The following is a 15,573-nucleotide window of genomic DNA, read 5'->3' on the forward strand; positions in this document are numbered from 1 at the left end:
CTCCAGCCTCCGCGTATAGATGTGAGTGTACGGTGAAGAATTCAGCCGCTGGAGGACTTTTCTTTACGGATAAAACTCTTTATTTCTCCGTTTAAAAACCGGATCGTGGACGAGACAAGGAGGACAAATGCAAAAATGCGAGGAGAAGTACAAGAAGAGAGTGTTTGCTTATTAAAAATTCAGCGCGGGAGAACATTCATTATCGCCCTTTCGGGTGACTTGTGGCAGCACTGATGATAAAACTACAACTAACGGGCTTCAAATATCGTTGAATGGGGGTGAAACGAAGCGGAATTTTCTTGGGAAACTGCGAACCCAAAGCATTTCCAAGCGGTCAAAACCCACAGGGAAAGGGGAGGAGAGGGGCGCAAAGAAAACGCCCTGCTGCCTGTTGCTCCTATCTCCAAATTCAAACTTTATCGCCGAGTTGGGAAAAATATGCATCTTTCACTTAACGGGAGGTGAAATTTTAAAACTAACGTCGTCGTTTATTAGCTTAAAACCAAACCGTTAGTTTAGCGCGAGCGCGGCCGTTTGGCGAGTTTCTTTTCTTTTCTTTTTTTTTTTTTTTTTTTTTTTGCGAGTCTTCTTTCTTTTAACCGTTGGGAATATTTTCTCCTCATTGTGCTTCGGTATTCCCGTTGGAGGGTATTTGGGTGGGCTGAGAGCCCCAAGGCTGCTCCGCTAAAGGCCTACGGCCATTAGCCAGGAACAAAGAGGGCTCCCATGTAAACTCAAAACAGTTTGGAAAACCTCTCCACATTTTCCGAGGCAAACTTTGAAGCCACGGCGGCCGCAGTCATGTCGCTGGGCGCCGAGAGGAGGATGGAAACCCGGCTGAAGAAGCTGGAGGACATGATCAGAGACCCAAGATCTGCCATAAACCTAGAAAGTTTGCTGGTAAGTTAAGTGGGATACACCTCATGGATTATTAATGATGTTGTCTATTCGCTGAAACGCAATACACGTATACAGACAAGTTGGGTAACGTTATGCTACTAGCATCTAAACTATTTTCCATTCTTGTATATCCCAATAATATTAGCTTCTGCAAGATGTTAGCATTTGTTTCTCTGTTTTTCCTCTTCAGTCAGCTATTAAACTACTAAGTCCTGAAATCTGATACCTCACTGTGATATTCACTTTTAATAAAAAGCAGGCAGAATTAGATCAACATTGTGGATGTGCTTCAGACAGGCCTGATTAATAGTTAAGACGGAGTGCAGACAGTGCAGTTTGGGGCTCTTTGAAGCGTGTCTACAGATTAGGATTAACTAATGGAGAATGTCCTTCTTGGTATGCTCATGGAGACTAATATTTCCGGCCAAAACTCCCGCCCGGGTAACAGTTGGGCCAACCAGCCCACTTTTAGACCTGCACACATATCATGGAGTTACTTAACAGGTTGACATCCACCATCTTTGGGACATTTTTGTATTTTTAAATGCTTGTCAATGCCCCTTTTTGGGTCTTTTTATATCAGTTTATCCACTTGGAAACCTCTCCAAAGCAAAGAAATAAGAGCCCGAATCACTTTGGCACAATTAGCTCTTCAAAAATGCACATATTTACCTAAAACAAAGTCAGCCCATTGGTTTATATTGTCTTTAATCTGCTGCAAGAAAAGCCTACCTATTGAGCTTTCCTTGCCTAAATCCAAGGAAAGGAAGTAGTTGCATTTACTGCACTTTTTCCTCAGAGAGTTGAATGGTTGGAAATTGTGAAATTCTTTAGATTCAGATGAAAACTGTTGTTGTTCTTCAATATTTTGGCTGCAAACTTTCGATTTGCCATCAACATACATGTGAAGGTTTGTTAAAGAGAACGCCATGAAAGGAAAGGCAGTGCGCTCCGATTATGAGGATGGACGAACAGCTCTAAATGATGGCAGAATAGATTATCATTCAGTGAAATTTCCCTGACTGAAACAGTCGGATGCATTGATTTTTGTGTGAGACGCAGCCATGAAGGATCTTTGTCGTCTTTTTGCTAACCGCTGAATTGTTTGGGAGTGTAAAAAGTTACGCCGCCACTTGTTAAAAGATTGCTAATTCATGGCTGAGAAATGAATTTGTGTCTCATGGGTTGCGTAAGGCAGTGGAAAAATCCTTCCATTACACCAGTGCATATCATAACTTTGGGCTTAAATGGGAAAGAAGATCCCCAAAATCCCCAAATAGATTCTCGTGCCAGTTGGTTGTGGACATTTTTCCACAGGATTGAACAAATTTGGACTTGAGGAGAGCGGGAATCATCGTGTCTTGTGCTTGATGCGGTGTCTTACACGTCTTTGGATTTTTAAGATATCTTCTGACCCATCTGGTAAAATGGATGGAGTTTGAATTTCTGAGCCCCCTAACTGTTTGTGACGTCGGCCAACAGTCTGTCAGGTCTGTCTTAAAAAGCATCACCTCTCACCCCTGTTTATTGGCCCCATCTTGCTCAGGGCCCCCTTTCCCGTTCCCCTCTCCACACACCATGGGGCACTCCTCTTCCCTCGAAACGTTTACCGGGGGAACTTACTCGAACACCGGTGGTGTTTACTTCCCAGACGCAAGCAGAGAAGAGAGAGGTGTTGAGTGTTTAAAACAAAAGTTGAGTGGGAAGCATGCGTAGGAGCGAACAGGCTGCAGTTTTCCATTTTTAGCTGCTGTCACTGGGATCCACAAGTTTTACTGGTCAGGGTGGGATTTAGCTACTGAGGGCTCAGACATGTCCTTTTTTGCAGGTGGAATAAAACCAGGCATACTTGGAGTGCCTTGATAATTGCTCATCGCCTCTTATTCTGTAAATAATGAATCACAAATACCCCCCACTATTGTAGCTTAGCAACAGCTAAAAAAAGAACTCGTTGAAAGAAGCTGCATAGTTGACTTTTGTTCGGTCTTAGTCACTGTTTGGTTAGAGAAGTCAACATGAAGGTGGATGCATTTAGGTGGGAGTCCTCCAAGGACGTGGGTGAACTGATGGAGAGGAATCTGCGGCATCTGTCAGGAAGCTCAGTCGGCTTCTTTAAAAACATTCAAATTAGGAAACAGATGTTGTCATCCACCCATACTTCACGTAAATGGTGCTTCAACAGCCGCACGCTGTGGTTGTAATAACTTTAAATCACTACGTTGCCTCTGTTAGCGTTTCGTAAACCGTAAGCTGAAGTCTCAGCAGCCTTTTCCTCGTGCAAACTGCGGGGATCGTTATTTGGCAGCATGCACCCCGCTGCTGACTGCAGTGCTGGGCTTTCTGTGCAGCTCCGAGCACTGGGACTGATTGTGGGGGGAAAGTAATAGAAAGGGCATTTGCAAGATTTAAAAGAGAAGAAAAAAAGTGGACGCTTGATTACAAGTCACTTAAGTTGCTTTCCTGCTGTCCTAAAGGAAATGACCTCATTGAGTAAATAGTTGGCAGCTATATATGGGGCTCAAAGTCCCTCCGAATGACTGCACTTTTCCCCCCTTCGCTTTTGAGCCTTATCTCTTTTTCTCTGCAGCTCTCCCAGCCTGCTGCCGAGCTCGGCCCCTCCTCTCAGGCCTGTTAAACACACTGCAGGTATTTTTACTGTAGCTCCGGTCCAGTGTCTTTTTATTCTGCTGCAGACCTGGTGTGTGCAGATAAGTCGTGGGAGCGACATGAGTGGCTAAGAGCTGGTGTGACGTCAGATTGGTCCCTTTATTCTGCACTGAATAACAACGCTTTGGGTTTTGTAATTCTATCAGTTCACTCAACCGTCCTCTTGTCATCTTGCTCCCACTACTTCCCACTCAGCATCCCCCATCATGTCCACGTCTTATCCACCGACAGACTGCCCAGACCGTCAGATTTTGAGGTGGAGATAACCCCTGAGAGTCAACCTGAGACCTCTCTGCTCCTTCTCTAGAGAGCCGTGGAGCTGCTCTCGGGCAACAGCAGCAGTCCCAGCTTCAACGTGCACGCTGGATAGAAACGCTGCCTTATAAGGCACTGGGGGACGGTGGCCCCGGCCAAATCTTTTTTCTTTTTTTTTCTTCCTTCAAAACAAACCCGTTTCTCTGCTCCACACCTCCTTTTGGTGAGACACATCGGGCCTCTTCGTGGTCCTCCCAGACACCTGGGCAGTCTGAGAACGTCATCTTCTCCTCGGTTATGTCGCTCCTGATGGTGATTTATTTTTATTTTTATTTCTTTTTTAAGTGATCAGGGTTTTCAGCGTTTACTGCCAGTTTTTTTTCAGGACGCGTTAAAATTTATTGTCAAGATGTTCTGGGAAATGTTATTCTCTCTTTTGTAGCCAGTTGGATAAGAAGATTGATTTTGTTCTCTTGCCTCAAGCCAGCAGCTGGTTAACCTAACTCATGGCAAAGACTTAATGGGGGAAACATTTGGTCCGACTCTCTCTTTGGGCGATAAAATCTGTTGATCAACACCTAATACTGACTTACTATGTAGAAATAAAACCTGCCAACCCTTTTCACCCCCATTCCAATGTGTAAATACTGACATGTTGTGGTTTTATAGCAGTTACATGTGCCAGACTGAGCCTGAAATTTGTTTCTAAAATTTGGAATAATTCCTCTTTTACCTGCTTTAAACATCCAAGGCTTCGCTACCAGCACAGCTCACCTGCAGGTCTTTATGCTGAATGTTCTTAAATTAAATTGCTGAGGTTTCTCTGAGTTGTTGCTCACCCTCTCCTCTTTTAGCTGTAATCTCTTTAAGCCTCATCAGGGAGTTATTTTTTAGGGCCTCTGTTTTAGTGCAATTATTTTTGCACAATTATGAGGCAAGTTGTTGGATTTAAGCATATCAGGTGTTGTTATATGGGAGGGTGTAGCCCTAAGGAGATCAACACCCTGTACCAAGGTGTGCGTAATTATCAGGCAGCTTCTTTTCCTCAGACAAAATGAGCCAAAAAAGAGATGTAACTGACTCTCAATCGTTAAAAAGTCTTTCAGAGGGGTGCAGCACTCTTGAAATTGAGTGAGACGCAGGAGTCAAGGAGTCAGGACCAGATAGATGGAGCAGCCACAGAGCTCCACTTCGAATCAGACGCCAGCAAGGTGGAGGTGGGGCCCTGCTGTGGGCTGACGTTGTTAAAGTTGAGCTACTTGGGCCTTTTTCGGGTTGAAGATGGACTCAAAATCAACTCTCAAACCTACTCCAGGTTTGCTGGACACTTTCTTCGAGCAGTGGTGAAGGAAAAGGTCTCCATCTCTCAAGAAGACAAGAGTTTGACTTCCATAAACATTTAGAGAGACTACTGTGACTAGCTAAGATCCCTCTTCTCCATCCACCTGAACTGAAGGTGCTGCTACAGATGAGCTGTCTTCAGTCTCCTCTCAGCTCAGTTGGCACCTCGTTGCCTTCTTATCCAGGCTTCGGCCTCGGCTTCAGGTTGTGCTACAGAGAGATTTATACCTCCCTTTTTGGGTAATTTTTCCTCTGTGGCATCAAATGGAATCAGGTATCGAGTATTTTGGTACAACCTGTCCACACAGGTGCCGCTAAACCAAAGCAGAAGAAATGAGCCCAAGATTGCATCATCTTAAGCTCATCAGATGCTACCATAAGCACATTTCTGTAAAGATTATTCCAAATGATTGTGGCTAACAAGCCTAATCATGTTTTCATTTGGATGACACGGATGTATAATGTCATAAAGAATCTTTAATAAAGAAAATAATCTACATTATTGATCTTTAAGCAGCTGATACACCAGACAGCCGCTGACTGTTTACCTTTGGCTAACTATTGGCAGGTACGTTACTGTATTAAACAACACCCCTTTACTGAGCCTTGTTTGCTTTTAAACTGTAAAACCTTCATTTTAAACTGAGCAGAAATCAAAGTCCACACTCCCACTCGCTCGGATACACGCACAAATAAATACAACACATCTTTCAGCGCCTCGACTTCACACTGTTTGGGAAATACAGCGGTCAGAACCAGTCATGAGTCCATCTGACAGAGTGTCTTCTTCAGCCTTCTGTGCAGAATAAGTTATAGTGAGGTTTTTTGTAGTTTTAAGGAAGTTAGTTAATTCACATCACAGCACAGAAGCAGCTTTTTTTAACCGTTGATGCAGGGAACTCTGCTGTTTTAATGCTTTCTGACCAGATCAGCTGGTGCACTCGTATAAAATACAGCTTACCCTTCTAATTATATGATAAAATCCTAAATAAATGGCTTTAAAATGAATCGGTCGCTCTCTTAATATGATATTTTGATCGAAGCAAAGCTGAAACAGGATGTCACTCATGTCGATTAGTGTCGAAGTTCCTCTTGTCATAGGATTTAATTAGCTTTAGGATTGGCCTTTCGAAGAACCTTCAGTCATGCAAATATTCGCTGTGGTTAACCAAAGATAAATGCACAAATTAGTTGTGTTAAATCTTCACGCTGCGGTTTGAGTGTTAAAGAGTTTGATACCTGAGTCTTTGTGTATTTTTAGTAAGAAATGAGAGTTTGAGAACAGACGGCTCCCACGCATAACAACACCATCCATCCATCTGGCCTCCGCCTCATTCCATCACAACCTGACGGTGAAACACAGCCTCCTACACACTTTCACGCTCACACGCACGTATGCACGGGCACCCGTGGACATGCATCTGAACTCATTTTCACAAGCAAGCACATTATTCGGTTGATCTTAGCAACACACAAGCTGCATTGTGTGCAGCAACGACAGAACAATGCAACGCATTACCAAACAGCTCTGGATTGTCAGTGAGTTCATACAGCTTTCATTTCCTTTAACAAACCCAAACAAGAACATTTGTGCTCGGTCGAGCTCGAACCAGCAGTGTTTCAGGCTCCTTGAAGCTGGCAGCTATAACTCAAACAGTTTGTGCCAGTACAAACAATATTTATGAACAAATTTAGCCTTGTTAATGCCAAATGATTGCAAATGAAACCCACACCGGTTTCATCATTTCAAATTGAGTGGGGTCTTTATAGCAACTGGGCTGTTACAGATCTATTAAGTTGCAGGGAAACGGATAGAACCAAAGAACAAAAAGGTTGGAAAAAGTACCGTGATTTGTATTAAAGTCATTTTGGGTCCCTTCAGGAATCCACACCAGCACAAAATTCACTTACAGTAACGAATAGTTCCTGGGAAGTCCAATCGTTTTCCATCCTGACTGCATTACTGACTAAAACGAGACATTTAATTTCTCTTTTATTTTAAAACAACATGATTCAGATTGGCTCCACCAAAAGTTGAGCCGGAGCCCAACTTTCTCAGGTTCCTAGTTCTTTCTGTTTCGAGCACCAAAGCTCTTCTGCTAAACCAGCACCGACTCTGAGCTGAGCCACAGCAAAGAACTGCTGACGTCGGGGTGGGATTATGGAGACCAACGAGGCCTCGTTGTTTAAAAATCCAGAGCAAGTGCAGCATTTGCTCAGCTTAATTCAAGAGGGAGCAATAAACGAACTGAGCTCCAACATGAGCGCCGTGTTCCTCTCATTTTAGAGCCTTCCCATTTTTTTTATTGTTGTTCATTAGTACCAGTTAGCAGAGACGTTCACAAACACCGACTGTTGCTTAAACCGGCTTTTAGAAACTCAACTCCTGTCAAGACATCGACCTGTTGTCACCCGAGTATATTTTCAGGTGATTAAATTTGACCCATGAATGCTGTGAATGAAAGTTCTTCCTTTTAAACTGTGATAAAGTTGATTGTTGAGTTGATTCCTTTCCCTAAAAGTGATGTTGTTGGATGCGCTGTAGCGCCATCAGCTCGTCTGTCTACATAACTCTGGTGCACCTTGTCGTAAAATTCAGCCTGTTATTTCTTTGACATTTGTCTTGGCGGTTTTTCTGTCAACGTGTTGATGAATTAACAAGCAAACAGACAAACTGACGCAACAAAAAAGAAATTGTTGTCCATTTAATGCCTAAAATATCAAAAATCAAGAGCCTGCTCTGTTGTGTTTGGCTCGATTTTCGGGACAACCACCCGATTCATTGATTATTTACACACTCCGGTGAGGAATCAGCAGGATGTTCCAGGATGTTGGTCCACTTGTTGCCAGTATTTGTCCATCACTCCATCTTCGGCTCACAAATTACGTCGCACTTTGTCGTAATTCTGTCTTTTGTTTAGTTCAGGTGAAGCAGGGAAGCTTGGACAGCGTTGGGGGTATGTCGGCTTCAGTGTCGCTGAGCCTGTGTCTAAGTTGTGTTGGTCCAGCTTGGCTGTAGTTAGGATCCGATGTGCTTCAGCTGTACTTGTTTCGTTGGTGTTTACCTCATAGGAAGAAGTGTGGATGCATACATCACTTTTACTGCTAGATCTGAGCATTTACACCATATTCTACTGGACTTTTAACTGTAAGTATCAGTGTTATTGTCAGGCAATTAACCAGTTTATGGCACATTTTATTCCATCCAGGTCCACGTACCTGTGGAACCTTCCGTCAGGTTCAGATTCGTATCGGTTCATCTTTACACCCCTACACAGCACTGTAATTATTCCATTGATAATGAATCGGGCATTATTAATCAGCACAGATGGCCGAGCTTTCTGAATAATCAGCACCAGCCTTTGAAGAATCATCATTGGTTGACCACTGCATGAGATAATCTTCAGGAGAATTAAAATAAGTGTTCAAATTATGCGGGTGACTCAAACTTGCATGCCTCTCTTCCTCCAGACTGAATATATCTGCCACATTTTTGCTTGCATGATGTGATAATTGCACATAATGTGTCTATTTAGCACAGGTTAACGCGCGTCAGGAATTTATGTACATGCAGTACCATTCTCGCTATTTTTCCTGGCACCTTCCTCAGAAATGCTTTATAAAATACTGCGGGTGCCAAAAAATGTGAAGGGCACCGGAGCATGGGACAGAAATCTGTCAAAGGCATGAGTAAGACATACTCTCGTTATTCCCCACGGAAACATTATCCGTGCTATTTGCGAGCTCAGGATTCCTGCCGTTGTGTTTCTCTTGAGGAGTTTACGGGCCCTGCCTGGCACGGTCCCCCCCCCCCCCCGCTCTGCCCGGCCCACCGTTTATCCACACGACTATTTTTAAAACGGCTGGAATTTAATCAAAACATTAACTTTCTCCTCAATCCTTTTAAAGCCCAGAGCAGTGCCTCTTGTTTTCCGTTCCACATGCCTACCGATGATTTGGATTGGAGATATTTTTCTCTGCGAATGTGTGCGACTTTGAATAGTTTGGTTGTTTCTCTCTGGTGTTTTAGCTCCTTTCACTTAAACATCATTGCATTCCTGAGTGGCAGATGCACGTGGCTTTTACAGGGAGATAAAGAGTGGAAGCATGCAGGAGTTGGCGGGGGGGGGGGGGCTCTGAAATGTCAGCAGCAGGTTGGGTAAATAAAATAGAGAAGAATAGATTGTGCAGAGAATGAGGCTCTTATAAAACTCCTGCCTCTCTGTTGCTTCAACTGGTTTCAACTCTTTGTATTTTGCAGGAGTTGCTAGGCAACAAGCCATAACCCACTGGCTGGATTACAGTATAGCAAAGATAAAGAGCTAACTAATGGATACATAACCACTCTTTCTGATAACATCTATCAGCTCAGGGGGGGACATTACTGTAATATTAACCCACATTTTTAATATGAGTATTAAATATTTTTAAAATTTACTTTTTAAAGTAAATTTACCTTAAAGTAAAGTGTGTCAACACCTGTACGCCTCACATGTGTTCTGATCCCAACAGATGCCGTCATCCCGCTTATTTTTCCCGTCGCTCATTTAGTTATTTATGAGCTGCAAAGCATTTTATGGCCTGCTTGAATATGAGCTCTGAGGATTCATCATTGAGCCTGTGGGGTGTGATAGTGGTGATTTAGATATGTCTGTTATTACAAGTGCATGTGGTGAGTTGGCGATAGCTGTGGCCCTTTTTATGGCACCGGCGTGTGTGCCGTGCACACATTTCCACTTTGATTAAGATCTATGAAACAGTCCTCAAGTTATTCGACCGATATGATATGAAATCGAGCTTTTCAAAGCCAGACTAACGCACCACGATCATGCTTTTTTGTCAGAAGAATGAAGTGTAATTTGCATTAATCAGGCCGCATGTCAGTTTCACACGTTTCCAGATTGAAATCCTGATTTTTATCATCTGACAAAATAAACATTCAAGTAACTTAAAGGCAACATCTGTGCAGTGAATTCAGCGTCGAACAGGCTTCATGTATGCAGAAACAAGGATGGTGGTCCAGTTATACGGCGAGGTCGAACTCCAGTCGTAGCGTGACCCAAGGCGTTACGCACCATAAGTATCCCGGCTGCTTTTCACGATTCTTTGACTTGTACGGGGCATTTTTGATGTCAGCGTTTCCTCTTTACCTTGGACTTAAGAGTCTTAGGAAAGTCTGTGTTCAGTGCAAGATTCTCCTCCACTTTCACAGCAAATAATCTCCTTTCCCCCCCCCGATAATAAGCCTTAAATGTGGAGGCCTGGCAATAAAAACAAACCCAGCCTGATGGAGGTAAAGTCGTAATTACAGTGGATGGGGACGTGTGGATCTGTGGTTGTCTGGAACAAGTCCAAATGCAGTGTGTCGGTTTCATTAAAGCTTTAATTGTTGATCCGGCTCCACTCTTCCCCAGACACTTGTCAGTTATTTAATATTTCTAAACAGTCGTGTTGACACATTGTCAGGGCTGCACGGAGTCATCACACCACACTCAGCAGCTTGTTATGCTTCCCAGTGGTAAAATGTCTCCAACTGTAGTTAAGTAAAGAATATCTCTTGTTTTTCCTGCCTTTGACACATGCCGTTATCTCGGGGTAAAGGTTTTCGACGTCCTGCTCCCACCTCATGCCGTGTTTATGTGCTGAGCAGCTGTAAGCGTAGTTTAGCACGCAAACAAACAGCGAATTGTCCCTTTCTTACTGCAAAGACGTTGCCATCTCCAGGGCAACGCGTGTTTATGTGTTCATCCTTCCCCCGCACTCGATTCGTCTTGTTTAAAGAAATGTAGGAATGACAGATAAAGTAATAACAAGTCATTATTGTGTAGCTGGAGGGATGTTTGTTTTATGTCTTCACTTGGTTTATTTTGCGTTTATTGTGAGCAAACTGCTCTCAAACTGCCTTTGTGTATTATTTTAACACTGCTGCGCTGTTGCTGTTGAGACTTTTGGTTTTGATGCACGCGAGCCGACAGGCAGAAATAAGAGACGTTAAACCACCGAAAGCAGGTGGCCGCCCCTCTGAGCTCATTTCAAGAACCATCTTGTGGTTTGACTGCGTTCTTCTTGAAAATCAGTTCAGTCGTGCAGCGTATTCGAAATGACTAAATCCGATTTTTCTCAACTCAAAGGCTGCTTTAGTTTGGATTTTAACTTGATACACGACCGTGTTTTTAAACAGTTGCATGAATAAACCCTTCGCTTCTTCTGAAATCATAGAGGCACTTTAAAATAACTCGTTTTTAAACGTTATTGGAGACCGAAGGCGTGATTTTCACAGCGGTTTTTATGACAGTTTGTAAAAGTACCGTATGATGGAAGAGACCCTTATCGGGTGGAGTTAAGCATCCAAAGACGATGCAGCTGCTTTATTTATGTTGCAGCGTGACACAAACACTGAACGGCACAAATAGATGTTGGAAACTTAAGTCCTTAAAATGATTGTTTATTCAACCGCGGCCATGTTTGTTTTGCTACTTGGAAGCCAACTCGACGTGCACGCTGCCGCTGCCATCACTGGGTGAACTTTTTTTTTTTTTTTTCCGTCTGAGCTGCAGTCGGACGCTGAGCACAGTAGCAGCTTCAGAGGAAATGACTTGCACACAGAGATTGGCTTCATGACACAGTGAAATTATCTGCCGGCCCTGGGGTGGGGTGGATCATTTCCTGTATTGCTGTGCTGGCTGGGAGATCCTCGTGCACACACACACACCCCCTCCCCGGCGTGTGTATTTCTTTCCTTAAATAGTAGTTTTGTGTGAGGTCAGGCCTTTAATGGGGAAGTGGAGCTGAGACGCTGAAACGAACGCGCAGCTCGGACGTGGACCGACTTCAGGCGAGCGGAGAGCGGTGGACTGAGCAGGAAGAACAGCTGATCAGACGGAAAGAGAGCTGACGAGTACCGAGCTGCCTGACCGATAACGGCCCGCCGTCAGATCTGGGCTCCTGTGTTCTCAGTTGTGAATTTTAGCTGAAAAAGCTGAAAGACGTTGATATACGACTTCCTTCTTGTTACACGCTGTAACAATTAGAGTTTGGCATCAATCTACCTTGCTCTACTTTAATGGCTTCCCTGCATTTCTCTGAGTCAAACTGCTGCAAAGTGACACCAACTGTTTAGTAACTGTAAGTTCATAATAAAAATCTGACCGCTGGATCTCAGAAAGGCTGCTGCTCTTCTTGTGTTGCCCTTTATTAACAGTATTTGTCTCTCAGCCTGCAGCACAATGACACCTGTGATCACTGCAGAAGTGAATATCTCGGTGCACCTTACACTGTGGAGGGAAAAGCTGCTCTGTTGTGTGTGCGTATGTGAACCAAGGCGCTGCGATCAGGATTTTTAGGGTCGATCACAGATCTCTGAAAGCTGGAAGCAGGGTTGCCTGACCCCAGTGGTCACCAGGTCCATTTGAAAACTCCCTTTTCAACGGTTTTAACAACATTGTTGATAATTAAAGTGTTCTTGTGGTGTAATGAGTCCACAACACAGCAAGTCAACAGTACATCATATCGAGGCGATAAAAATGTTTAGTCTAATTTTGCCAGTTAAAACTTGCTATCAATAAGCGGTGCTTCTAGTACCCTCAGTCTCCATATTCAGGCTGATTGACATCTCTATTTCTTCACTGATTTTTATTTATTTATTTTTAGTTTCCGGTAACAAGTTTTCACACAGTACCCACAAACACACACACACTCTCTCTTTGAACACGATGCAACTGTTTAACCTTTTCTGAGTCGGTGATTGACATCTACACAGATTGAGTCCGGTTACAGTCACCAGCTGAGTAATCAATACATTTTGATCGGCATAAAACTGCTCAGGGGGACGCTCCTGAATGTAATCATTCATGTTGTGCACGGCCTTAATGATGGACCTAAAGGTGCTTTGGTACTGGAAGCATCTGCTTTTTTTTTGTCCGAGTAGTATCTACACTTTTTGTGGCGTGTTGACACAATTCAGTCTCAAAACCACCTGAACAGGAAGTAACTCCTCGTCTGTATTCAAGCAATGACTCGTTCACAGAAGAGTAAGTTTTCTGGATATCCATCATTAATCTGCAGGCGACACCAGAACAAACTGCCAATTTGTTTATGTGCAATTGGCTGTTTTTACCATGAGTCGGAGCCCTTCGATACAGGCTGACAAGCTGGGTTTGACGTTTAGATGTACGGTGAATTTATTGTCTTTAAAGCTGTGGGTATCTCAGATGTTCAGCTCTTTAAGCTTCACGTAAACCCAGAGGAATTTGAGCCAGGACACGATGTGTGGAGGGGACTTTTCACACTTAGATTCGCCTGTTTGTTACCAGATGAATATCAGACAGCGAGGGGAAGTAGGCCGATGGGGAAAAATGACTCATCACGCTTCTCTCAGCCTCCACTTAAGTGTTTGCTCTGTATTGTTTCGGTCAGTCGAGTTGATCGCTGCTGAAATAAATACTGAGAGAAAGCGGCTCGTTTTCATTCAGACTCGCAGTGATGTGGAAATGTTTTAGTTCTGTTCACTGGTGAGAAAGTGAAAAATAAACTCAGCAGAGGGATGACACATTTCCTCTGCAGCTTTAGCCAATCATCGGTGCATATTTTTCAACATTGGGCTCAAATCGACTCAAATCTCAACAAGAAAACAAGTTATAACTGCATTTTGAGTGAAGCTTGCGCGAGTTTGAACTGTCTCTAATTAACGAATGCTGTGGAAGAAGACGGCAGAATTGTTTGGTCACAATCAGCTGTTATCGACTGGCGTGTTGCAACTTTTCTTCTTATGCAACTGTTCAGCTGAGTCTGGAGAGGCCGGTGACTCAACAAGGCTTTTAAAAGTACAGAAGATGGAGAGAACATGCTGCTGCATCCTGGCTCCAGTCTTCAATGATAGATATTATCCACTCCAACCACTTCAAAACAATTGACTTCCTTTTCAGTGTTTATTTATATGCTTGTTTAAGTTATTACATTCAGTACAGCATGGTTTCATTACACCTTCCTTCAACACAGTCCCAGTTGATGGCAGCTTCTGTCCCAGTGCGGTGATCTGACTTTATTTGGCCTGTTGTCATAGATCTTGTTGTTTTTCCTCTTTCACATGTTTGCCGTTGGTCTGAAGGATCGCTCTCTGTCTTTTCGCAGGACTCCATAAACGCGCTGGTCTTGGACTTGGACTACCCGGCGCTGCGCAAGAACAAAAACATCGACACCTTCTTAAACCGATGTAAGTAGCTCTCACGTGCGCGTTGCGTAAACGCATGGCAGAATCTAATCGTGTAGTTTTTGCTTCAGATGAGAAGGTCGTGGGGCAGATTCGAGACCTCCAAATGAAGTCCGATGACTTCGACAAAGTGAAAATCATCGGCCGAGGAGCGTTCGGTGAAGTCCAGCTGGTGAGTTTTGGTTAGCTGAATTAGTTTGGTCTGCACTGCTCGTTTGTTTTCTTACTGCCATAGTAGCTCATTTTATTAAAGGCAAATCTTGTCTGATTGTGTAAAAACTAGCATGAAAGGTGATTTAAAAACAGACCTTTGTGAGGAACTACGTGATTTCTGTTGTAATCGTTTAATGTTTTTTAGTTTCTAATAGCAGTGTCGTACCTTTTTTACATGTAACTGAGCATCTGATGGCGGGTACCGGCCATTAAATACACCTCCATTGGTGGTTGTTGTGTGTTTTTACCCATCAGTGTGTTGGATTTGGAGAAAAATCTGATTTCTTGGTGCTTAATCTGGCTGTCACTGGTCAAATGAACTATCTTTATAATTTAAGATCAGGTGTTGTGGGGGGAAAAAAAGCTGTGTGGCACAAACACATGTTGTTTTTATTTAATTACACGATATATAATTCCTCTACTGAGGGTGATAAATTTACCTGCTGCTTCTCTGTGCACATGTAAGTGAAGCTGAATTCACTGCACAGACCTTGTTTTTAAGTTACCTGTATGTTGGTTTTAGGTAGCCTTTTAGGTTAGTTCGGGTTATAAAATCAGGATTTTATCAGAGCAGAGCGACAGTCTGGACCGCCGGATTTCGATGCATTCAGCTGTCTTGACATGCGAAAGAGAGAAATATGTGACTATGAGCAACTTTATTGGGAATTCGGCTGTATCGATTTACAGAAGATGCAAAACGATGAAACCTTTGAGCCTCACAGAGTGCGTAGGCCCAAACCTGGATGTGTTAGTCCGGCTTTGAGAAGCTTGATTTTTGTATGATTTTGGTAAAAGCTTCTATGTTGATGAGCCATTTTGTCACATGGTAATAACCTTAAATTGAATTCTGGAGTAATCAGTGACTCTGATACCAATCAGTCAATAAAGATTTCACTTTTACTGTTTTGAAATGATTAGTAAACCCCACAAGGTCCGGCCTCATCAGCATGCTTGTCTAAGAAAGACACCATCAGGTCGATGGCTGGTGT

General features: G+C 43.3%; 1 protein-coding gene across 2 annotated transcripts in view; it reads left to right on the forward strand.

Annotated features, from left to right (window-relative positions):
* rock2a (rho-associated, coiled-coil containing protein kinase 2a) overlaps positions 1–15,573 on the forward strand; it is a 41,209-nt gene continuing 25,636 nt past the window's right edge. For both annotated transcript variants that reach the window (XM_075448788.1, XM_075448789.1), the window contains exons 1-3: positions 1–900; positions 14,293–14,374; positions 14,443–14,543. In XM_075448788.1, the coding sequence (XP_075304903.1) occupies positions 802–900; positions 14,293–14,374; positions 14,443–14,543 (282 nt within the window). In that variant the 5' untranslated portion in view covers positions 1–801. The remainder of the gene's footprint in view (positions 901–14,292; positions 14,375–14,442; positions 14,544–15,573) is intronic.

This window comes from Odontesthes bonariensis, chromosome 17 (genome assembly GCF_027942865.1).
Source record: "Odontesthes bonariensis isolate fOdoBon6 chromosome 17, fOdoBon6.hap1, whole genome shotgun sequence".
Taxonomy (NCBI): domain Eukaryota; kingdom Metazoa; phylum Chordata; class Actinopteri; order Atheriniformes; family Atherinopsidae; genus Odontesthes; species Odontesthes bonariensis.